The sequence below is a fragment of the Martes martes genome (assembly GCF_963455335.1).
Source record: "Martes martes genome assembly, chromosome: 7".
NCBI lineage: Eukaryota > Metazoa > Chordata > Mammalia > Carnivora > Mustelidae > Martes > Martes martes.
This window is the reverse complement of record NC_137894.1, coordinates 79,307,326-79,334,139: the sequence shown is the minus strand read 5'-3', so window position 1 is coordinate 79,334,139 and position 26,814 is coordinate 79,307,326. Positions and strand designations below refer to the sequence as shown.

At 34.2% G+C, this 26,814-nt stretch overlaps 1 protein-coding gene across 3 annotated transcripts in view; it reads right to left on the bottom strand.

Moving 5' to 3' along the window:
* Positions 1 to 5,105: 5,105 nt before the first annotated feature.
* G2E3 (G2/M-phase specific E3 ubiquitin protein ligase) overlaps positions 5,106 to 26,814 on the bottom strand; it is a 59,261-nt gene continuing 37,552 nt past the window's right edge. For all 3 annotated transcript variants that reach the window (XM_080807895.1, XM_080807896.1, XM_080807897.1), the window contains 9 exons: positions 24,856 to 24,962; positions 24,064 to 24,180; positions 20,185 to 20,309; positions 19,949 to 20,081; positions 16,953 to 17,260; positions 14,655 to 14,836; positions 11,071 to 11,243; positions 6,411 to 6,601; positions 5,106 to 5,610 (listed from right to left, as the gene is read on the bottom strand). In XM_080807895.1, coding sequence (XP_080664021.1) covers positions 5,354 to 5,610; positions 6,411 to 6,601; positions 11,071 to 11,243; positions 14,655 to 14,836; positions 16,953 to 17,260; positions 19,949 to 20,081; positions 20,185 to 20,309; positions 24,064 to 24,180; positions 24,856 to 24,962 — 1,593 coding nt within the window. In that variant the 3' untranslated portion in view covers positions 5,106 to 5,353. The remainder of the gene's footprint in view (positions 5,611 to 6,410; positions 6,602 to 11,070; positions 11,244 to 14,654; positions 14,837 to 16,952; positions 17,261 to 19,948; positions 20,082 to 20,184; positions 20,310 to 24,063; positions 24,181 to 24,855; positions 24,963 to 26,814) is intronic.

Sequence of the window (26,814 nt, the reverse complement as noted above, 5' to 3'; positions counted from 1 at the left end):
GAGCGCAACCCGAGGATTACGTGGCCGCCTGGACTGCCCCGGAAGCAAAGCCCGGAGGGGCGGGGCCGAGAGAGGCACTTGGGGCCTGGATACGGCCTCCTTCAGCTTTCCTCAAAACTGGGGAGACCCAGGGAGTGGTGTTTACTTTTCAGCTGTGAAGTAATAGGGATTTTTATCCTATCTAATCAAGCTACAGCTTCTCAAATGGTAGCTGCTTTAAATCGAACTTCTAGGGAGGAGCGTGGTGTTAGTAATTAAGTACTAAATTGGTCGTTTGCAGATCTCTTAAATGTTGAGAATGCTCTAGGGGTTTAAAAATCACTCGACTTAAGTAAACGAAGCTCCAGGAACAAAGTAGGGGTTAAAATGCTAGCTCATTTCTGTTTCCAAGTGCAGAAGTCTCCCCCTTGTCCCCCTTTTCAGGGAAACAGGCAGTTTTGGAGCATTGCTCTAAATTCTGGCAGATTTCCCAATCTCATCCGTTAGGCAAGATGGTCTAGTTTTATACTGATTTTGCCTACATGTACACAGGAGCTAAGAAGCTACAAAATGGCAAATTGGTAGCCTCCTCCCTTTCTTTTAGGTAACTCCAAGATCACATAACGGGTGGGGGAAGTTGGTGGACAGAGCTGGTATTTTAGCAGTCCATCGCCTTAACCACTTGGGGACCTCGTCCCCAGAGCTGGTATTCTAACGTGCGGGTGAAGCCATGATTGACAAACGTATCTGCTGATTTTAGTTTTTGTGTAAAAAAGTTTTTCGACTTTGAGGTATATCTGACAAAATTTGTAGTTTACATAGTTATGATTTAATAGAATTATAACACTATTAAAGGATTCCCCCCATCTAGTCATCACATCCATTACCTCAAATATTCATCTTCATTTATTTTGGTGAAAATATTTAAAACCTACTCAGCAAATTTCAATTATACAATAATTACCAACTGTAGTCACCATACTATATATTATGTCCCAGGCCATATTCACCTTACAGTTGAAAAGTTATCACTACATCAAATGAACTAAAAAAAACAAAAACAAAAAAACTCCAAATTCATGTAAATAGACCAAGAGTGGCTACCAGGGGCTGGTGGGTGGGAAAAATAGGTTGATAAAAGATTATGAACCTACATTCTTTACCTTTAGGAATTGCATCATCTCTCATTTTTACAGCTAACTGGCATATTCACTAAGAAAATTTTTTTTATTCAGTGTTATTTTGAAGCAATATTTTGAAGGAAACACCAATGATCTAAGTGTACTGTAATTAAACAAATGACAATTCCTGCCCTAGGGAAAAATTCTACTTCATTGCTTGTTCTCATGGAATGTAAAACATACATTTATCTTCTTCCAATATGTGAGAGCCCAATCTTGTGGATTTGGGTACTTTCACTTTCAAATGCAAATCTATCAGCTAACCATGTCAGTTCTATCACAGACTTCTTCCCTAGACTGAGTCATATTAATATAAAACATTAAGACAATGTTTAACATTTATATACATATGAAATGATAAAAACTGTTTTGACTAAGGTGTGCACATAGGGTGGACAAAAAAACCTTATAAAAAAAATACCCCACAAAATGGTGGCAGTAGACAAATAGACCCTGTAAGGCTGAGACTGAGAAAGGAATTTGTTACGCATTCTTAGAATCAGCAAGAATCAAACTATGGCTTCAAAGTGTTAACCTAATTTACTGTAGACTTTTAACTAACTGGCTCTACCTATCCAGATTTTTGGCTTAAATAATTTATTCTGGTAAACTATTATTTTACATTAGGGAATAGTTTTAACACAATGTCTCAATATGGCTATTTAAAGAGAGGTTCTCAGGTGTCAGTCAACAACTGCTTACAGGATCTCTCAAATATGAAAAAGATCTTGTTTATCTATTTAGCATTGTCAGAATCTTAAAATCCTAACGAGTTATTTAAAATAGTTCATATAAGCACTTCACATTTAGTAGCATGAACATATTTATTTAGGAATGTCATTATCAGTATCATGTTTTCTGGTTACATCTGAAGTCAAAAAAAGGGGAGGGAGGAATAGGCTGCCACATCAACTATCACCTAGCATAATACCTGGCATACAGCAGGTACTGGATGGAATATGTTTGGCAATTGGAAAAGATAACAGTCAAAATGAGAACTTGAAAATTGGGTCTTTTCAAGCAATCCAAATTTTTCTAAACTACATATACATTCAAGTAATCCATTATACAATGTGATGTTCTACTTTGTAATGAATTACTTAAAGCATAAAACTTTGTATTGCATTACTTAAAGCATAAACACTAATTTAATAGCTTCTTGTAAAACTAACAATGAAGAAAGTGATAATCCCTATATAAAAGAATTACATTTAAATGGAATTTTGTTCTAATCATTTTCTTACAATGACTAAATACTAAAGGCAAAGTCATGGAGAAAACTTACCTATTACAATCTCCTTCACTTCGCGTTCATCACTGAGTACAATAGCTTCCACAAATTTAGGGAAAGAATTATTACAAGTTTGGCATAAAGTAGAAGCCAATGTGAATTCTCAGGTTAGTAATCAAATGAAGGCTTTTTACTTGACCCAAATAATGGCTTATTCATAATATAGAAATTAAATATTACAATGTATAAAATCATAACCCAGTTTCTGATGAGATATTTTAAAGAAACTTTAACCTTAAATACTAAAACATTAAAATGACTACAAGAATAGTAAAGAATTGTATAAAAGGTCTTCAGATGAACTTCCCATACCAAAAGGTTTAAAAAGTGTCTAAAAACAATGAATTTAAAACTAATCAAAGACTGTTAATAGATATACAATAGATGACTTTATGGTTTTCCTCAATATTGAGTATAGAAAACACACTCGAAATATAGGGCATTTAGACAACTGAAATAGTTAAATACAAATACACATTTATAAGGGTTTATAGCATAATTACTTTTAAAAATCAATGTCAGCAAGAGTTGTGTACTGGTTAGAACAATGAACAGAAAAAGAACATCACAGTATCAACCATATGACAAAGTAACACTGCAGAAAAATAAATAACCTATAGGATTCTCTACTATGCCTTGACTACACAGACTAACTTAAAACTCAAACTAATGGAACATCCTTAAACCTAGAAAATGTTTTGTAATGAGTATGCATCACTTTAGAAATGTGAATATATGAAATTATTTACATCACACCACATCCCAAAGGCCCTGTCTACACATAAAATAGTGAAATGAGGAACTGAAATACTTTTTTTAATTATAGTCAACCCAAGCACATCATTTCCCTACCACCCCACTCCACCCAAAATCTGTGTGAATGTTCATCAATTTTAATTACCACTGTAGGAAAAATTAAAACTACAAATGACAGAAAATAGCTTTAATTAGATTTTTTGGTTTCTATTTGTTTAATGGCTTTTTAAATTTTATAAAAACTGGGTACGGTTGAGAAATATCCAATTTATCAACACATTTGGAATAAAAACTATATGGCAAATTTGAAGTTTAGATATTCAAACTCTTAAACAATCCTTGAATTACTTTTGATGATCTAACAATGCAATATAAGACGGGGGCACCCAGGTGGCTCAGTCGTTAAGCGTCTGCCTTCAGCTCAGGTCATGATCCCAGGGTCCTGGAATCAGGCCCCACATTGGGCTCCCTGCTCAGAGGGAAGCCTGCTTCTCCTCTCCCACTCTCCCTCCATGTATTCCCTCTCTCGCTGTCTCTCTGTCAAATAAATAAATAAAATCTAAAAAACAACAACAACAATAACACAATATAAGACAAATAAATGCCTTCTATAATGTTCTTAAAAACTTCAAGTCAAAATGAAACTTTAATTTGCTGGGTCTGTCAATAAGTATAACAAGGAAAATTATACTAGGAATATGTTTTAGCTTTCCTTTGGTATTAAAGAGTTACATCACCAGTATCAAATCAATCCTGTTGTTTTTCTTTGAAAATATCAATAATTTAAGGATATCTTGGGAAGGATGAGAATATGATGATAGTTGATAACTGCTTTTGTATATAAAAAAATGTGGTTAAAACCAACCTCTCATAATGATTTAACTCTCATGCAATTTAAATTTACTTTGGTGGAAAACACATTTATGTTTGATAATGGATTAGGAACATAAAACTTTTCCACTTTCTTCTCTTGCAAGAATACAAACATGGGGACATAACTATGGGACTATGTATTTTCAAATTGTTATTACATGATTTCTTGTTACTTTAAGGTATTCTTTGACTTTCAATAACAATAAAGTTTAAAAGGAAAGGAAAATAGTTTATAGTAAGAATAAATGAAACATACTAGTTAATTCTGCACTGTGAGATTAGAGTGGGTTTTTCATTCTGTTTGTACTTCTTTCTTACACATTTTTCCACTGCTTATATAATAAAGATATCTTTCAAGAGCAAAGAAGGTAATGTATAATGCAATGGTACCAGCTTACCTATCATACAACCAACTTGATAATAAATGTCAAAGACTCATGGTAATCCACAAAGATAAATGACACACCCCAAATGATATCAGAATCTGAATCAGACATAATGTGGTTTTAATACCACACATGGGATATAGAGAAAAAAAGAAAGTCCTATGATCAAAGCCAAGCCTTTAAACACTTTTTAAGTTATTTTCAAATATATTTTATCCACCTCAGAAGTGTTCTTAAGACTATGGAATGTCCATAGGTTCTTACAATATTTGTGCAATTCTGCTTTTTCATAATACTTCCCATTAGGCATAGTCTAATTGCAGTGTGGGTCTGTTTCAATATAAATCAGTAATCTAAAAACATTTTTAACCAATTCAGTGCCATCCTAGGAAAAATATTTATAACACATACCCCAGAATATATGCCTTTGATTTATATAACACGATTTATCAGTTTGCTTTTCTATTTAATGCTTTAAAATAAAATAATAATTTGCAAATTATATAAAACTAGAAAAATCATTGTGGCATCCTATAGCTAATCCTAATTTGCAGAAACACTGAATACAAGTTTTTTTCTTTTATATATATATATATATATATATATCTCAGGTTATTATACTTGAACAAAGTCTGTACAGCTGTTTTAAAACTATTTATATTAAAGTTTATGATGCATGTATATTAAGAAAATAGAAAAATATCAACTTTGACTGGTACACATTAACAAAAAATTTTTTAGCTTAAGTGGCCAAAAACATTCCTTTATGTTCATATAAATTTTATTGGGCCAAGAAGCTGACAAGTTTGTTCAAATAATGGACAGATTTCTGAAACAAAAAGTATCAATAGCAGCTTTTAAAGAAGCATTTCTTTGTTCAAAACATTTTAATGTCCAATGTAGTGAGAACTTCCTTCCTTTTCTAGTCTTAGGGTGTTTCTTATGGCAAAGTCCATATTTTCTTGAAATTCTTGATATGTATTGGTGATTGGAAGAGCTAAACAGTTATTACACTTGTTCCCAACAGGAAAATCCATATGAAGGCACTCAATTGAAGGAGTGGGTTTAAATCCTGCAGGTGGAATGGAACTGCAACCGGTTGCAAAAATAAGAATGTCTTCCATTGTTATTGCAGATTTACCATCTGAAAAGTTTACCAAAAAAGAAAATCCACGTTATATATATATATTACTATCAATGTAGATGCTTTCCCAACTAGACAGGGAATGTTTAAGAGACTCTAACATCTATCTATCTTGGGCAAAATAAATCACCAGATCAAGCACAGTAACAGGAAAATAATACACTTAATAAATGTTTACTTGAACCTCAAAGTATGACTCAGGAAGTCATTTAGTTGCTACTCATTATATATTTGAATGTCTTCTCTAATATAAAATTATTATACAATCCACGAGGTTCAGGGGGTATGATAATAAAAATAATTTTAAGCCATTTTTAGATCATCACTATTTGACACACTAGTTCATCAAACTCAGAGAGGAAAATTAAGTGGTATAAACTAACTGAATAAACTAACTGAATAACCTAGCTAAAAAAGAATTTCAACTCATATCATATTAAACAGGATGATTTTACACTGCTAATGCTCAATGATATTTAACTTAAAATTGAAAAAGATGAAATAGAAGATAATTAGCTTTAAGATTATGCTGTGGCAGTCACCCATATAAAGTTTTCTAGGAAGAATGCCTTTTACCTCAAGTTATCTAGAGGAAAACAAATTGCAAAATTGAAATTTACTCTGTAATCTTTCCTCATCACTTTGAACTCAGTCATATACACTTGTCTTGAAAAATATTTTGTAAATGTGGAGTTAGCAGATGAAAGTCTTATCATCAAAAAGCAAAACTCAAAGAAATAAATTAATATACCAAAACAAATGTTTTATGACAGTTAAATAAAAATAAAACATCCGCATACCCTCAACAGCCTGTAGATAACTGTTCCAAAATCCCAAAGCCTGTACGTCAGATAATGTGCGTACTGTAAAAAGATCACTAAGGATTTTTGCAGTAAGATTCTCAGGTTTATGACAGAAGATGCTATAAAAGGCTTCTGGGTAAGTCTGAATTTTCTCCAAAACACCAAGAGTTTTCAGACCCTGCTTAAAACTTATAAGAAGATAAACAATAAGCCAACATTCATACATGTGTTTGGTATTACAACTACAAATTAACATTTCTAGCTAACTCACTATCACACATAGTTATATGTGAGGAAAAAACATAATAATATAGATATACATGATACGATACTTTTAAATCAATAACAAGCAAGTATATTTATAAAATTTTATCTGCCCATGCTATTTGATTTTGTAAGATAGTTTTAAAACTAAAACAATAAAAAAAAGAAGTAAAATTAAGCTAACAATTTTTAAGAGGAAAAAAGTAGACATGTGAAAGTATTTTATACTTCACAGCTAGAGTATAAAATGAAGTTTCCTAGAAACTGCAAAGAAAAAGAGTAATAAATCTTAGCCACAAAAAAATTCAAGTATGTACTGCTAAAAAGAAATTAACAAAGGCAAAAACAAAGTGGTAACATATATGACAGAAAACTAATTTCTCTAATACACAAAAAATACAAATCATTTTTCTAAAAGAACAATTTAACAGGAAATTAGCAAAATATGAAGGGATAATTAACAAAGTACAAGGAACAAGTAAATTATTTTAAATGCACATTCTCACTCGTTAGGAAAGAACAGAGGTATATTTTTATCTATCAGACTGATTAAGCCCTATCTGTGGCTCTGGATCCCCTACCCACCTCCTCAGGTACCCTGTTACAGATTCATCCCCCCTTCTACTGGGTTATTCTCAAGAGCACAGAAATGTGCTTATTTTTTCCATCTTTAAATGGAAAAAAGATTCATTCAACGCCATGTTTTCCTTTAAGACAACCTATCTGAAAGACTTACCCACATTCACTATCTTCCTTTGCTAATTTCCAACTCACTTTTATTCTACTCTTGTCTACACCTGAGGAAAAACTGCCCTAATTTATGAATGATCTCCTTCTATGGCATCAGTCTTCTGATTTCCCTTCTTTAGCCAGATCTTTTCAGTCTCTTACAAAGCTGCTTCTTTCTTTACTTTGCTTTAAATGTTGATGTTTGTGTCTCATGGATCTGTAACAAGGCCAATTTCTCTTCTCTCTTATCCTCTCCCATGGCTGTATTTAGCAGGTATACACTCATCACTATAAAATCTATTATTTCAGTGAGCCTGGGTGGCTCAGTCAGTTAAGCATCTGCCTTCGGCTCAGGTCATGATCCCAGAGTCCCAGGATTGAACCCCACATCGGGCTCCCTGCTCTAGCAGGAAGTCTGCTTCTCTCTCTGCTCCTCACCCTGCTCATGCTCTCTCTCACTTTCTGCCTTTCTCTCTCAAATAAACAAATAAAAATCTTAAAAAATAAAATCTGCCTTGTCTTTAAAAAAAATTAATTAATTAAAAATAAAATAAACTCTAGTATCTCTAGCCCAGAAATATATCCAACAGGCTAATGGTAGCATATATTTCAAGTACTCAAACTTACTAAGTGCAAAAGAAAGTTCATCACCTTACTACTAAAATCTAAACCATAACTGATGGTATATGCCTCTATTACCCATCAAATTAGTATAGCTGAATCTAAAAGTCCTCTTTAACTGTTTCCTCTTCCATTTCTTATTACCAAGTCCTATGAATTTCCTTGTCTGAAATCCCTTTTATCTGCTCATTTCTCTATATACCGCTTTACCACCCTATTACAAACCACCTGCAGAAGAACTGCTTTACCAGGTGTGCAAATTCCCGAGTTCATTCTCCATGTTGTAGCTCCAGGGACGTGCCAGAAATAAATCCCAATACTGTCATTTACCCTGATGTAGACTGAATGGAGTCCTAGCCCCCCATCCCTGCCAATAAGTCTATATCCTATTTCCTAGAACCTATGAATGTGATCTTATTTGGAAAAAAATTCTAAACAGATAAAATTAAATATCTTGAGATCATCCTATCTAGATTATTGGGACTGGCCCAAAATCCAATGACAAGTGTTTTTACAAGACACACACACAGAGGAAAAGGCCACGTGATATAGATTCTAAAAATAGAAGTATTTACCACCATGAAATGATCTCCAGTATATATTGCCAATTTTTAAAAGTGACTAGAAAAGGGTGGATGTAATGTTACTATTTATCTAATAAAAGAAATTACTACAGACGCACACATATATTTATCTATCATTTAAAAAACCGACAAATAATGGCTAAACAATGTCACTAAAATGTTGACTTCATAAGGGGATGAAAAGTGGATGTGATAAGGATGAAAGCTATACTTCTTTGAACGCAATTTGTATCACAGAGCTGAGTTCTTTTGATATACTTTCATTATAAATTTGATTTTGGAACCATGTAAATATTTTACAGAACCTTAAAAAATTTTTTTTTAAATCACTAAAAATGAAATAAAAAATGAAAATAAAATGTATATATAGCTCATAGTAGAACACCACAGAATAAATATTCCAAATGTCTTTAAAATATAGTAAGTTGGGGCACCTGGGTGGCTCAGTGGGTTAAAGCCTCTGCCTTCGGCTCAGGTCATGATCCCAGGGTCCTGGGATCAAGCCCCGTATTGGGCTCTCTGCTCAGCAGGGAGCCTGCTTCCCTTCCTCTCTCTCTGACTGCCTCTCGGCCTGCTTGTGATCTCTGTCTGTCAAATAAATAAATAAAATCTTTAAAAAAATATATATATATAGTAATTTGACTACACAGCCCTAGAAAAATAATGTTAACCTGTTTTCAATAAAGTTATTGGTAATAATGTTGGTAATGTTACTGAGACTACTGTTTATGAAATGTGGAATAAATGAAGTCAGTAATTATTTCAGTAAATATTACTGAAATATTTCAGTAAATATTTCTAATTATTTAGAATAGTCTAATTATCCTGTGTTGTTGAGCTGATAACGGAGGTTCTCAACATGGGACAAAGAAAAGGTTAAAAATCTTATAGCAGTGAATTTGAAGTATCAGTAAAACTCAAGATGTATTTTACCTTAAAAAGCTGAAACCAAAACCAAACCAAAACAACCCTATATGTCCTAGTTTGGGTCCACTGAAAAGGCCTACGAACACTGAACAATCTGGCAAAAAAAGCATCCCTAGCAACCAGACTGTATTTTGGAAATCTCATTCACCATTCAAAGAAACAAAGGTTCCTCAGTCGAAAATGCACACAATGAGCCTTAAATACCCTGCTATATACCAAGAAAGCTATCAAAGATCATTAAGGTCAATATCAAAAGAACTCAAAAGAAACATAAGAACATTTACAATGGCCAAACATGGAGACAATGAGAACTCCAGTAAGTTTAAGAAGTATAACAGTTGTGAACACATCAAATATATTTAAATCCATAGGTTAATGATACTTAAATTTTTTTAAAAAAATGATCACTTCTGAGATGGTATTACGTTTGGAACTTGCTTGAAAATAATCCTGGAGTCAGGGCGCCTGTGCTCAGTCGGTTAAGCATCTAACTCTTGGCTTCGGCTCAGGTCATGATCTTACTGGGTGTGGGATCGAGCCCCACATGGGTCTCATTGCTCAGTGGGGAGTCTGCCTGAGCATTCTATCCCTCTGCCCCTCCCTCCACAGGCACTTGCTCTCTCTTTCTAAAATGAATAAATATTTTTTAAAAATAAAAGAAAGAAAAGAGGGAAAGGAGGGGAAGGGAAGAGAAGAGAAGAGAGGAGAGGAGAGGAGAAGAATCGAATCCTGGAGTCAATAATAAAGGTAGGCCAGATGAACAAGACCTGCCACAGGTTGACTGGTAATTATTAGATCTGTGTGGTAACTGCATGGTGTACCATTCTCCCTATTTTCATATACATTTTATACATACACAAACAGAAAAATGTGAGAATAACTGTAAGTTTACAAACTTCTTTTAAGAATTATAAGAACAAAAAGTCTGAAGACCAGTGCTCTAAGGTAATGAAGAGCAAGACTCTTATCTACCTTGTTAATCAAAGAATGTTTAGTACCCATTACCTAGCAGACAACAGGTACTCAATAAACAGTTATTAAATGAATGAAAGGAAATGGAAGAGTTGACTTACATGCTAAGAATTTAAAATTTTTTTTAGAAGGATAATTATAAATTGAACTAATGATTACTTTTCCTACCCAAGCATCATACATTCACACCAATTCTGTATAAAATGGTTAGAACGGCAATCATTCTTAAGGCATTACTTTTAAAGCATTACTTTAAAATAGCACTTAATGGAGGTGCCTGGGTGGCTCAGTGGGTTAAGCCTCTGCCTTCGGCTCAGGTCATGGTCCCAGGGTCCTGGGATCAAGCCCCACATCAGGCTCTCTGTTCAGCAGGGAGCCTACTTCCCCCTCTCTCTCTGCCTGCCTCTCTGCCTACCTGTGATCTCTCTGTCAAATAAATAAATAAAATCTTTTAAAAAAAATTAAAATAAAAAAGCACTTAAATTTTTATCAAATATATCTCATTGTAAGACAATCACTTTAAACATGTAATTTGAGAGAATCACATATAAACAACTTACCTTTCAAAGGGTGCTTGGACTCTCTTAATTACATGATAAACTAGTATGTCTTTTGCCAACATATATTTATCACTTAATGAAGTTATAAGTCTTAAACATCCAATAAGCTCTAGGTAGTTATAGCATTCATTTACTACTGAGTTTAAGTCAGCCACATTTGTTGCAGTATTTACCTATAACAAAGAAGAAAATACACCTTTACTCATTTACTTGTAAATGATTTTTACATTTCAAATAACACTTATTACTTTATACTCAATTCTGGAGAACACCAGTGTGGAGTGAAAGTATATCAAGAATTATTTTTCTAGAATAAAGGACAATCCAGTTTAAATAATATTGTCAATTTCTGCCTTCAAGAAACCTATAGTAAACTGGTACTTTAATATAGGAAATTATTTACATAAGAGATAATAATTGACACAGAACAGTTATATAGCACTAGAGAAGTAAGTGAAATAACCTGAGATTTCATGAAAGAGAAAGAATATCAGCTGTTAGACTTGAATGAGGGCCTTAAAGACTTAATGAGGTACTTAAAACAGGGATAGAATCAAAATAGTTCAGGAAATAGTATAAAAAAAGGAACACTTGACCATTAATGTGCCAGACACTTTCATATAGATTAGCTCTTTAAAAGAGTTACACAAGGAAAGAAAGACTAAAAACAGGAAGCAGTCAATGGTCTATTTGAATACAAATTTTACTTTTTATATCTTCTTTCCAAAAAAACTCTTTCCCAGTGATTTATATGATTCCCCTCATTCACTTCAGATCTCTGTTGAAATTCCAGAAGTTCTTCAACTACCCTGTTCAAAATACTACCTTCACACACTGTCACAAGTAGTTGGGTAAATATTACCTTTGTTCCCAAACCCACTACCCTGAATTTTAGTTGACAGCCAAACTTTCCTTGCAGCTAAATCTGGCTGTATGTGACTGAGAGCTATCCAAAAGAATGTGAGTGAAAATGTGTCAAACTTTCCAGAACTCTATTTCTATTTCTTCCCTTAAGAGCAAGCCTCATGTAGATGAAGATGATATCCTAAGTGATTACACAGTGAGAGGAAGGAATCCAATTCCCTAGATGTATCATAACCATATTGCTAAAATACAAGCTGCTTGAAAGGCCAGACATCTTATGCTTTGTGGGCCCTAACTACTCAACTCTTCCACTATAGTGTGAAAGCAGTCATAGGCACATAACAAATGGTAAGTAGGTATGGCTGTGTTCCGATAAAACTTTATCTACAACAAGAGAGGCAGCAGGCCAGACTTGGCCTGTATCTATAATTTGCCAATCCCTACACTAAAATCTAGATAACAAATTTTAGAGAAATAAAACACCTGTTGGGGTCTCTGTTACAGAAGCATAGCCCAAGTTCCATCTTATTATACCCCAAACATTATCTCCTTTCTCTTATTCTTTTTACAATACATTTTACTATACGGCAGTATATTATATATTTATCTTCTGTGTTTTCTCTAAAATGTAAATTTCAAAGAGGCAGGGACTTTGGTTCACTACTATATCTTCAGTGATGAAACAATATGAGGTACATAGTTATTTGTTGACTAAATGAACAAACATTGGATAGGAGCACAGAAACAATAGATAAATCCGTGAGAAGAGCTAGAAGTCTTAAATACCCTAATGAATAGCTTGAACTTTGTTCAATAGGCAATGAGAAGCCATTGAAGATTCCAAAGAAGGCAATGTTGTCAAAACTATACTTTTAAAAGAATCATCCTGATTATTAGAATAATATCCTAATTGTTTAAACCTAGAAATAATTTGAGTTTGGTATAGTAAGTACATTAGAAATAAGAGGAAAATGCTGAAGATAAACTTCACTTTTAGAGACAGATGACTTGATACATTCTGATAAGTGGAATACGGCAGAATGAAAATGACACTTCTCCAGAAAGGCATGGAAATAAGAAATCTTTTGAAAAGAAAAATCAGGCAAGCAAGCAAACAAACAAACCAAAAACTCTGGGGGAAAAAACAGTTGGCTTAAACATGTTGGACTCAGTGTGTTAGTAAGACGCAGACCCTATCTAGATATAAAAGTCTAGTGGCTCAAAAACAGAGGTCTGGGAATCATTCAGAAAGGTTATGGGCAGGAAGCAGCTTTCCAAATAGTACAGAGGGAGAACTAGGATAACACAGATTAATAACCCAAGTTTCAGGAGTAGGAAGAAATGCAGTATTAAAGAAAACAGAAGGGATGAATTCAAAGACAGTGGTGATCACAAAAGGAGATGAGGAATTATTAGGAAAGAAAGGCCTTTGCATGCAGTGATTTAGATCCCTGGAATCAGCTAAAAACTAGCTGACTTGGAAGAATGCTCTGTGGTAACAGAAGCCTGAAGTAAAGAAATGAGCAGGAAAAGAGGAAGCTGAGACAGTGAAGTCATACTAAAGTACGTGTTTTGGTAAAGAGGAAAAAAGGAAAACTCACTTGAGTTAAAGGATAAATTTTAGGATAAGACATCTTGGGCCAAATAAAAGGACACACTTCCATGTTATTTACTTTGTGATTTTGAAACTGAGGCTTAAGATTAACTAAGGTCCCCAAGGTCACAGAGCTTATAGTAGCTATTTCAAACTAAAATCTGACTTCTGAACATTTGCTTTTTTTTTTTCTTTAAGATTTTTATTTATACATTTGAGAGAGAGAGAGAGAGTGAGAGTGAGAGAAAGCATGAGAGGGGAGAAGGTCAGAGGGAGAAGCAGACTCCCAGTGGAGCTGGGAGCCCGACGCAGGACTCCATCCCGGGACTCCAGATCATGAACTGAGCCCAAAGCAGTCACTTAACCAACTGAGCCCCCCAGGCGCCCTGAGCATTTGCTTTTCACCATTAAACCATACTGCCTATTAAGGGAGACAATGGATAGAGTAGGCTTAAGCAGGAGGGAGGATAAAAGAAAAAAAGTTGGACGACTTTCATTGTCTCAATTAGTTTCCAAATCAGTAACATGTAGGCAATGATACTTAGAGGGCATTATTATAACTAAACTGAGTTTGTACAGGTAATATGTAGTACAGGGCTTAATAAATGATAACTATTTTTAGGTAGAAACATTGAGTCTCCCCACTTGTTTCCATAAAGAAATTCAGCCTGGCCCTTCTCTGCACCTATCACACTTATCTCCCTGTAGGAGTGAGACTAAGTTTTTTGAGTGGTAAGCTAAGTCCTCCCTCCTTGCAGATCCACCTGCCTATAGAAAGTGCACTTTCCCCTGCTATCTAGCAGACAATAAGGAACCTGCCTTATATTGTCTCTGGCAGGGTAGATAAATCCATTTAACTCTGAGGGGTGGTAACAAACCATTCTGACCACAGACTAAAGTCAAATACATTATCTAACTGGCCATATCAACATTAAATGTGGCCCTTTGATCTTAGCTGTCTAACCTTAACATCTATCTCTTAATTGTTTGTGAACTCTGCTGGTAAACAGAAATATTGATACCTCTTGATACCCGCACAAAGAGTATTATTCTATTGTAGATCCATCATTTACATTCATATAACTAGAACGTAGTCTGATTTTTAATAAATAAGTACATTTCTTACCCTGATTATAATTTGTGCCACGTCAAAGTCTGAAACATCATCTAAAATTGGTTGGGTATTTTCTGGTCCATAAACAAGGCAGTTATACAAGGTTTTAGAAAAGAAACCAGGTGAAGGACCACCATGGACCAAAGAAATAGCAAGGATTTTGCCAGCTTCATAGTAAAGATTCTCTTTCAGAGCTGTAGATACAGATGAAAATACATCAAATATAATTCTTTTATTATTATAAGATAATCATATATAATGAATATATATACAGTAAATTAAAAGCCCCCAAAAACTAAGAATTAGATAAATGTAAAATAATTTACAGAAACTAGAATCATATATAAAATACAGATCTCACCTAAATATATTTTTCTGAATACAAAAATAACCTATAATAGAAAAAATGTAAATACAGGAAAATTTAATAAAAATTACATATAATACCATCACAATAACCAGTATGCACATTTTGATGTGTATTTCTAGTATGTATATTAGTGCAAATAGTTTGACTTGTGCTTTTTTTTTTTACTTACTATATTGTAAACTTTTTCTATATTATACACAATTATTCAAATCTACAGTTAATGACTGATTAAGACTAAATTATAGATGTGCTGCAAATCAGACCATCTCCTTATTACTGGCTACTTTGTCTAAGTTATACTTTCAACTATATGAGACACAACATTATAATCAACATCTATTCCCATATTCTTTTTTATATATCTTTGATTATTTGATTAGTATAGAGTCCTACATATGCTGTTAGGAGGTCATAGGATATAAATGTTTTTAAGGTTGTTAATAAATAGGGATAAATTATTTTCCAAAATGGCACAAAGGTACTCCCAGGAGTATATGCTATCTAACCATGTCATCACAGCTTTCAGTATTTTTTAAATTGTCATTTAAAATGTTTTAGCTATGAAGCAAAATAAGTCAGAGAAAGACAAATACGGTATGATTTCATACACATGTGGAATTTTAAGGAACAAAACAAACAAGCAAAGGGGAAAAAATGAGAGAGACACAAACACACAAATCAAGACACCAACTCTTAATTAGAGAGAACAAACTGATGGTTACCAGATGGGAGAAGGGTGGGGAGGTGGGTGAAATAGGTGGTGGGGATTAAAAACTGCACTTGTCGTGTTGAGCATAGGCTGATATATGTACGTGTTAAATTACTACCTTGTACACCTGAAACTAGTATAACACTGTATGTTAACTTAAAATAAAAACTTAAAAAGTTTTAGCTACCTTGATAAATCAAAAAGATATAATGTAAATTTTCCTTTATTTCTCTTAATATTGTTAAGAGCAAATTATTAATAAATAACATTATCACTACATGAACTAATAAGAAAATCTCAACAATAACCTTATATGCTATGTATTAGCAGTAATACTTTCTGTATCTGTTAAATGAATTCCAGAGAGACTATGTAATTAATCTAAGGAAATAAAGCAACTGAAGTAGGTTTGTACAAAACTGGATTCAGATTTTGTGAATTCATGCACTCACCTACTATACCAAAACTGTCTTGAGTTAATGTTACTTATTATTTAGAATGATTTGTTTTAGGGAGTTTTGAATTAAACAGTGAGTACTACACATAGTACAAATAAACCCTGGTAGTTTCTCAACTATTTTAATGACACTTTAGGCAACAATAAGGAAGTTCTAGGGACTATACAGGAGAAAATTCAAGTGGAATGAAATAAGTCTTCTCACTTGTCTGAATTTCCTATTACAGCAAAAGTGGTGTAAAAGCTCCTAAAAAAGAATGCTAGAATTAATCACTCTTCTGAAATGCATTTTTAAAATTCATCTTAAGACAGAAAAGTATCATATACATATATGTGCATGAAAAATTCTTGAAAGCAAAAATACATTAAAAAATCTGTTAGATGAGGACCAGAAAATTATGTGATAAAATCCTAGGTTGTGAAGAAACATCCTATCTGCAAATTCCAAAGATGTGAACAAGAAGGGCTCAAATAATCATCTGTTCCATTTGGTGACTCTATTCAAATGAATATAAGGTACATTTTTAAATAAGTTATACTTAATTATAAATTCACTCTAAGAAGGATATTACTAAAAAAAATTAAGCATATTCTTAAATAAAGTTTCCACTAGAAAATTTTAAAAATACCACTCCCCTTTCTCTACTCTTCCGTGATTCAATCAGTATTTTACAACCAAGTAAACTATACATTTTGACCACAGGGACTAAATATTAATTCTAACCAGCTATCTCTTTCACATGGTATATTCAGCAGATACAATAATAAAATTACCTTGAGAATTTAGAGACAAATTCTTTGACAAGGACCCTTCAAATATTGGTGAATTCTCAAGATGTTGCATTAAGAGACTTAGGAATTCTTGCTTTGATCCAGGATGCTCTCTTCCAAAGTTATCATTTTCATCGACATATGCTACTTCAATTGTGTATGAAGGATTAAAGTTTTGATTTCTGAATCCATCTAAGGCACTATTCCAGACATTGGCTTTATTAATCCATAATCTTTTAGTTTTTTTTTTAATTTGAAAACCTAATTCCACCATTATTGTTGAAACTTCTTTTCTAAATTTATTGCCTTGCCTATAAGACATGAATTTAAACATAAAAGTTAAGTACTCTAAAGTACTTTACATGACAGAGCAGTTATTCAGCCAATAAAAAATAGAAAAATTAATTAAAAAGGAAATTCTTTCCCAGCTCCCACCCAAAAACAGACAACAGCTGCCACCAGAACCAAAAAGCTATTTGACTTGATTCTAAATTCTTGACTCCCTCCCCAATTTCCTACTAATTAAAATCTAGTATCATAAATGATCTATGAGAATACCAACACATCACTATTTCAAATTTGATAAATTCAGTGGATTCAGATGTAAGAATCAGAAGCTCAGAATCCTACCCTCCTGGCCAATGGCTCTAACAAATAGTTGCTTCAAAAAACAAAAACAAAAACAAAAAAACCCAGTTGCTTCAAGTTTACTAGATCCTTTAAAAAATAGAACAAATGTAATCTCTGCTTACTCTATGAGAGAACCATAGTTTTAAGAGAGTACACAATGTATTTCTCATCATAAAGTTAGTTAACAGTAGAGTTAATATTATGAACACAACTCACAACCATTTCAATAGTACTTTTTAGTCTATAGCTATAATTCTTAAAGTGTGGTTCCAAACCAACAACAGCAACAGCATTTGGAAACTTGTTAGGAATGCAAAATTTTTTCCAAAGACTTTAAAGTAATCTCTACAACACCAAATGTGGGGCTCGAACCTACAATCCTGAGATCAAGAGTTGCATACAGCATGGACTGAGCCAGCCAGGTGCCCCAGAAATGCAAATTTTTGAGCCATGACAGCAAGTAAACAGAATCAGAACCTCTGAGCATGAGGCCTAGCAAGCTGTCTTATTAAGATCTCCAGGCAATTGTACGGACCAATCAAATGTCTCTGCCTCAATTTCTCCATCTGTAATTGAAATTAATGTACTCAAAATGATCTCGTTTGGAGCAATGTCCATGGATCATCTTTCTACATCAAGTATAAATTTTTCTCATCATAAGACATTACAATGCCCCAGTGAGGATCAGGCTTTGCTTTTTCTTTCTTCACACACCCCCTATTCATTAACCCAGGTTGCAGAAAAACTTAAGTCTTTTGGAAGTAAAACAATCCTTCAGAAACATGCCTTTGTGTAGCAGGTTGATTCCTTGGCTCCTACCTGGAATGAAAATGCTGTTATTCTTTTAGAATATGATGTTAAAGCCTGAAACAAGGAATCAAACTTCCCTGGTATAACATCTTTGGAAACCTACATATTAAAAGTTTTAAAAGTAATGTGAACATCTTTTTTGATACTAAAAATATTGTAAAAAATCTGTAATAAGTTTTCAGTTAACACAAGTGATATCTTAAAACAGCAATTCTTCACTTTTTGAATAGTACTTCATATTCCACTTCTATCTATAAATCTACTTATCAAGTATTTTTGCAGAAATTCTCTTTACCTTCTAAGTTTTAACTTGATACTATTTTTCTTTAAGATTTTATTTTAGAGAGAGAGTGTGCATGGGTATACGTGCTGGGAGCAGGGGATGTGGGAAGATGTCAGGGGAGAGACAGAGGAAGAGTGAGAGAATCTCAAGATTTCGTGCTGAGCACGGAGACCCACGTGGGGCTGGATCCCAGGACCCCAAGATCATGGCCTGAGTCAAAACCAAGAGTTGGACAGACACTTGACCAACTGAGCCACCCAGGTGTCCCTAACTTGATACTATTTTTAACAAAAAAGTACTTCATCTAGCTACTTATGTTTTGTGTATTTCTTCTAAAAGCTACATATACTTAAAAATTCTAACTTAAACTGAATAAATAAATACCTGGACATGGTACTAAGTTATAATTCTAGTCTTATTTAAATGTTATGAATGATTTTAAAAGTTACTTATTTTACTACATACAGTGGCATACACCTGTAGTCCCAAGTACTCAGGAGGCTGAGGCAGAAGGATCACTTGAGCTCAGGAGTTCTGGGCCGTCGTGTACTATGCCAACTGGGTGTCTGCACTAAGTCTGGCATCAATATGGTGACCTCCCAGAAGCTGGGAACCACCAGGTTACTTAAGGACAGGGTGAACCAGCCCAGGTAGGAAAATATGTAAGCAATAATACCACATAATAATACTTGTAAGTATGCCTTGAAATTTCTAAAGAGGTGACATTTAGATCTCCAATACTGACAGCAAATATATTAAGCACATGATTACACAATTAAAAAAAAATCACTATATTAAACATGATTCCTTCCTTTCAACCAAGTAACGTGGTGTACTTGATATTTTATACTACCTTGACAATGATCTATAATATGTATTTTATATCACGATTCAGTATACAATAAAATAAATTTCATATATATCCTATTTGCAACGCAATCTTGTATTTTACACTCTATTCTATGTTGTTTTGTTTTCTTTTTATTAATGCTGGCTGCAATGACTTCATGATCAAATCTTGGTCCTGCAGTTTGAAAAACACTCTTCCAGAATACTAAGGTCAGTTAATATTCCAAGTGCATATATATATATACCACTTCCCAGTCTAAATTTTCTCAAAATAGAGCTTTATAGGGATGCCTGGCTGGCTCAGTTGGGAAAGCATGTGACTCTTTAGCTGAGGGTAGTGAGTTCAAGTCCCACATTGGGCACAGAGCTTACTTTAAAAAAAAAAAGGAAAAGAGTTTTGTATTTTTCTACATTTCAAAATACATACCTCAGGAGATCTTTATGCTGGGCTCCAGGTGACTGTCTGGGTAATTTAGGTGATGATTCTTCCAACAAACAATCAGTTATTCCCACACTGTTAGTGTTGGGTAATGTATGTTTTTTGGCTTTTTGGAAATCTTCTGTATATTTAAAACCCAATGTTAACATTACAGATATACAGGAAGAATTTTAAAATAATATACATTTCAAAAAACATCTTTATTCAAAATTACAAAATATTACCTGAATTGTAGAGAATACCTCTACATTCCAAACACTCCCAATTTTGTTCCCATGATCGTAATGAGGAACAAGCTAAATGTGTTCCGCTAGAACCACAACACTGACAGCGCTTTATTTCCCATTTGCTGAGGACATAAACAGAAGCAGATGTTTACATTTTGGTATTAACTTGGTCTAATTCCAACCACCTGCACTGCCACAGGACATACTGCCCATCTCACATATAAACAACTATTCTTCCAAAGGAGGGAAAATAAGATTATCTGCTTTGAAACTACATTACTCTTTTTCTTTTTTCTCTTTCACTTATGTTTGTAACCTCCTCCTCTAAATATTCACTAACTTAAAATACCTAAACTAAATATATGCATGTATATGTACATACACAAGACCATAAGCACCAGAAAGAATAGGATTAAGGAGGAAAAAAATTTCTTTTATATTTGGAAATTACTAGCTCATAGGGAAATTGCTATATAAATGTAGCCAACATGGAAGAAGCATCAGTAAATACATTATCTTACTTAAAATATTTTTTTCACATTCATTGTTGAGGAATTACTTCCTATAAAACTTGTTTAGGCACCCAGTATTGTGCAGCTCAACAGGATCCAGACTTACCATCTTGCCCATATTTATATTTTCTTATTTGCTCCCTTCCAACCCCACCTCCATGTTTCTCTACTGGATTGTGTGATGTATGCCAGTCCATACTCACATTTTTTGTATAGGTGTGGGGCCTACTTTTGTTTGGTTATGAGTATACTTTCTATGAATAAAAAGAGATATACTCCCTGAGAGTGTGGATGTGTAGGTGATGAGAGAGGTAGTTGGGGGGCACCTGGGTGGCTCAGTTGGTTAAGCATTTGACTCTTGATTTAGGCTCAGGTCATGATCTCAGGGCCGTGAGATGGGGTCCTGTGTCAGGCTCCATGCTGGGTGTGGAGCCTACTTAAGATTTTCTCTCTCCCTCTCCTCCTGCCCCCGCTCCCTGCGTGTATGTACACAATGCTCTGTCTCTCAAAAAAAAAAAAAGAAAGAAAGAAAAAAAGAGGTAGTTGGATACCCTCCCCTCCATTAGGTGTGGGTGAGTCTCTCTGTGTGGATATGGGTATGGAGGTGTGTGTCCTCCCTGCATGTCTCCCCCACTTTCCCAGATAGTTCTGCGAAATGATGAAAAGAAAGAGAAAGGACAACTAACATGAGTGCTTACTATATTCCAGCCCCAGTTCTTAGTCTACATAAAAAGTTTAATCCTCATAATTTTAAATGATAGGAAAAATCGCTATTATCCTTCATTTTATTTTTAAAGATTTTATTATTTATTTGACAGACAGAGATCATAAGTAGGCAGAGAGACAGAGAAGGAAGCAGGTTCCCTGCTGAGCAGAGAATGAGACATGGGGCTCGATCCTAAGACCCCGGGACCATGACCTGAGTCAAAGGCAGAGGCTTTAACCCACTGAACCACCCAGGCACCCCTTATCCTTCATTTTAAAGAGGAGGAAACCAAGGCATGAAGGGGTACATAACTTGCCTAATTAAATTCACATGGCTGGTAAGTCCCAGAGTGGGGGCTTCCAACCTAGTCTACCTGGCTTCGGACCCATTCTCCTAACCACTACACCATGGTGCCTTTCAGCAAAACCAGCTTCCTATCACTAGGATGAGGGAGTGAGATTAAGAAAGAAAAAAAAAAAAAAAAAAATTCAGATGGCTAGTATTGTGTCCCAGGAGAAAAGACTAGGGAAAGCAATCTCAAGTAGCCGCCAGAAAGGAAGAGAATTTGATAGATACTGACTGGGTGATCAATAATATATAAGCAATATATACAGGTTAACTAAAAGAGCCCAAAATAGCGGCACCCGGGTGGCTCAGTCAGTTAAGTGACTGCCTTTGGGCTCAGGTCATGATCCCAGGATCTGGGATCGGGCTCTTCACCAGGCTCTCTGCTCAGCCAGGAGACTGCTTCTCTCTCTCCCTCTACCTGCTGCTCCCCCCGCCATCTTTTGCTCACATGCTCTCTCTCTCTGTGTCAAATAAATAAAATCTTTAAAAAAAAAAAAAGCCCAAAATAAATTTAGAAAATATCAATATTCGTAAATGTATTGTTTCTTACAAATCTAAAGTGCCTTATTTTTCACAAAGCACATTTATATACATTATCTCATCTGTGCCTTAGCACAACCCTTTAGAGGTTTACAAACGAATAATCAGGGTCACCAGTCACATAAGCAAGAATATACCATACCTGACATCTTCAGTAAGATCTTTGCCCTTAAATAATTTTTAGTCTAATGACAAAAACAAATTCCAATAATGTCAATTACACTGTAACAGGCAAACAAAAGAAAAAACCCAGCCCAGAATGGGAAATCAGGAGTGGTAATAGCTGCTTAGGGAAATTTCTCAAAACTGGGAAGACATCAGCTGCAGCTTTGCAAATAAGAGATAGCATACTCAGCAAAATCACTTTCCATGAGAAACAAGGCTCCCAATATTCTGCCTTGCATTTTAAGTTTCAGCTTGCGATGTTAAGATTGTATAACAGATATTAAAAATTTATTGAAATATCCTTCATAAATTCAAGAAAACTGAATTTGTTACTGTTTATTCTGCATCTTAAAAAATGAAGACAGTCTTGGGGCACCTGGGTGGCTCAGTGGGTTAAAGCCTCTGCCTTCGGCTCGGGTCATGATCCCAGGGTCCTGGGATCAGGCCCCGAGTTGGGCTCTCTGCTCAGCGGGGAGCCTGCTTCCTCCTCTCTCTCTGTCTGCCTCTCTGCCTACTTATGATCTCTATCTGTCAAATAAATAAATAAAATGTTTAAAAAAAAAATGAAGACAGTTTTGATTTCTAGTATCCAACACAGTATAGTGTACATAGAAGGCACAAAATAATGGTCGACTTAGAGACAGTATCTACTGACATTTCAAAATAATAATCAATAAATTTCAAATATCAAACCCTTTTTATAGTGATCCAAAACAACATTGCTAGATTACTTTAAATTAAGCTCTAGAACAGTGCCATCCAATAGAAATACAATGCAAGTCATTTCTAGTAACCTGATTTTAAAAGGTAAAAGAAATAGGTAAAATGAATTTCAACATTTCTAAATTATTATTTGCTTGACATGTAATAAATATAAAAAGTTATTAATAAGATACTCTTAGTTCTTTTTGTCTTACTATTATGGGCTGGATTGTGTCTCCTCCAAATTTATAAGTTGAAGTCCTAAAACCCAGTACACCTCACTATGTGTATTTGGAGACAGGGCCTTTAAAGAGATAATTAAGATAAAATGAGGTCATATGGGTAGGCCTTAATTTAGTATTACTGGTGTCCTTATAGGAAAAGGAGATTAGGACAGACAGAGGGACAATTATGTGAGGACACAGCTTGTAGGAAACCATGTGCAAGCCAAGGAGAGAGGAAACAAAACCTGCCAATACCTGTATTTTGAACTTCTAGTCTGTAGGATTGTTAGAAAACAAGTATCTGTTGTTATGGCAGCCATAGCAAATTAAGACAGTGAGTCTTCACTATGTATTTCACAATTATAACACCTCTCAATTTGGAATAGCCACATTTCAAGTGCTCAATTAGCCACATGTGGCTAGTAGCTACCATATAGGGGAGTGCAGCTCTAGAAAATGAAGCCTCATGAAAATACACCACAGAAGTAAGTTACCAACTATGCTGATAGCAATAATTTCTCTGTAAACAGATGTAAACATGCATTTAATAAATATACTCTTATCAAGTTAAAACTTCAAACATCCTAAGAGCAAAACTACATTTCTTTAACTAGAAGACCACTTCCTCAGCTGACAGTTTAAATAAGTACAATAAGCACAACTGGACTTCCCAATATACCTATCAGGTGCATTATAGTCTCGCCCTTCTTTGCAACGACATCTTCGGACATCACAATGCTCATAATGCTGCAGAAGTTCTTGATAAGCATTTTCCTCTAATTCCCAAGATGCATCTCTGTAAACAAAGAAAGATATAAAACACACTTTGAACCAAATGTTACATAAAAGGATTAGTAATGAAATCTAAAAACAAAAACTTGTCACACACTTAGGAGCAAGGAAAAAACTTTTTCTTTCCAGGATTAATCATTCTGTTCAAGATATGTATCTATTAGAGTCATTTTATCCTGCAGTTAATTATTCTCACAGTGAATTTTCAAATGTTAAATGAAACATTAGAAATTTTTAAAAACTTGCATTTTTCCTAATATTTCACTTCTAATTTTTAAATTTCAAGTTAATAACATTATTTCTGGATTCCTCATCTATAAGTAATAAGAAAATCCTTATTATATATTTTAAACCACATCTTGATTCTCTTAGATAATTTATACATGCCATTTTGAAATCTATTATACTTGTGTATAAGTCAATCAATTAATATTGTACACACTTGAGGTATTTATTAAGAGACTATAAGTCAACTAATGAGACATTAAAGTCACAGTCCCTGCTCTTAAGAACTAGCAATCTGGGAAGGAAAAGGAAGCAGTGGTAGGGGCAAGTTTCAATTTCCCCATTTAAGATGACTGCTTCTCTGTGACAGACGTTAAGTGATTACTTCCATTGTTATTAAATCCTACATTTAACGAAAATAAATCTTTTTGTTAAAAGACTAAATGGTACTCACTTTTCAGGAATATGAATTCCCATTCTTAGCATCTCTTTCTGAAATATATCACTATTATTGCATATTGTGCATCTAAAGAAAAACACTCCTGCATTTATTGCTTGAACCTATCACGGAAAACAGGAAATCTGTTGTTAACAATTTAACCAGGTATCAGGTCATAAATTATAATAGCTAACAGAATATGTGCTACTTTTCACTTAATATATTATGAAAACATATTTTCTATGCCAGTTCTCAAGCTTTGATAAATGAAGTTATTCTACTGCTAAAATTTCGAGATCCCCCCCCAAAGTTAATGAATTGGCTGTTCTTAGCTTTACATCTATCTTTCTCAACCTTTTCATTCAATGTCATTTCCCCACATATCATGCTGTCCATCACTCTTAGTGAATAAAGCAGTAAAAATATCGAATTACTTCATCTAGGAGGAATGTTTAAGTGTTACTTTATAAAACATCCTTGATACTGTTTTTACCTCAATCTCTAAGCTAGTATTCCTCCTAAAAGGGGAGAAGTATAAAACCTACTCTCACTGCTTCAGTAGATAGATATACGGAAGCCACAGACAGCGTGAACTCAGGAACAGAAAAGTATAAACCTACTAGAAAGAGTAGCCAATCCCTAAAAACAAAACAAAACAAAACTAGTAGCACACACTTAATAACTATTTAACCGGTACTGTGTCAGTAACAAACACTAGTTTATGTACCAAAAATAGAAACAAAATAACTTAGATCCTATTTTTAAGGAATAATGGTGAGATACAATTATATTACTTTGTAAAATGTGTGTGTGTGTGTGTGTGTGTGTCTATGTGTGTTTTAAAGTATATACATGGAAGAGAAAGGAATAAGTACCTAAGCCTATGTAAGAGTCTGACAAAAATGTCAAAAGAATAGTGAGGTCAAAGTTAAGTTTGGAAGAAGAAACAAAGGTTTGCCAGGAAAACAGGACAAAAGGCATTACAAGGATAGGGAATTGCGTATATCAAGTCTCTATGGCAAGAGTACGACATGATCCGGGAACTAATTAATAATATGCTTAGGGATTACATAATGGCAATTATATTACGTGTCTAACTCAGTAATGAGATTAGACAGAAAAATCAAAGCCAGTATTGTATGTGAAGAATTAATATAGATTAAGGTATGCAGGAGAAAAGGCCAGTTAGTAGGCCCCTTCAAAAGTCTAGTTATTTTTTTTTAAGTGTCTAAAGTTATATCACAGAGGGTTTAAGGCAGAGGTTAGGAACAAAAAAAGATATATAAAAAATATCTATTAGGTAGACCTGATAGACTTGGGGATGGTTTATGAATGATAAAGAAAACAAAAGAATTCAGGTTCAAAAAGCACCCGCGGCAGGGCACCTGGCTGGAGTGGTCAGAAGAGCATGCAACTCTTGGGTTTCAGGGTCATGGGTTTGTGTCCCACATTGGATGCAGAGATTACTTAAATAAATAAATTAAAAACAAGCAAGCAAACAAAAATTAGTCGCAAGTGGGACATACACACAAAGAATGTGGGAGGAAAGCAACCAGTTACTGAAATGTCTGAACCTAAAAGGCCTTTAGGAGTAATTGTACACAGATATCAAGATCTTAGTAAATAGATATGATACAAGGGAGTGCCTAGTATGGAGCCAAAAAAAAAAAAAAAAAAAAGAAATAGGGCATAAAGAAGATACAAGACCACTGCAATGATGGAGAAATCCAAATGGAACAATAGTGGCAATTCTCTATACACACAGAATGAGAAGTTAGCTTTAAAATACTAATCTGTACTCTCTCCTTATAAAATCCCAATGTATATAGCATTGTAGAGGCCACAAATGATGAAATATGCTTAACTACATACAATCCTCATTCTATTATATAGGACTGTTCTTCCTTCAACTCTTGTATTAATGAAGTTCAGAGATTAAAAATATTTTTCTTCAGGTATTGTTATATAACAGGG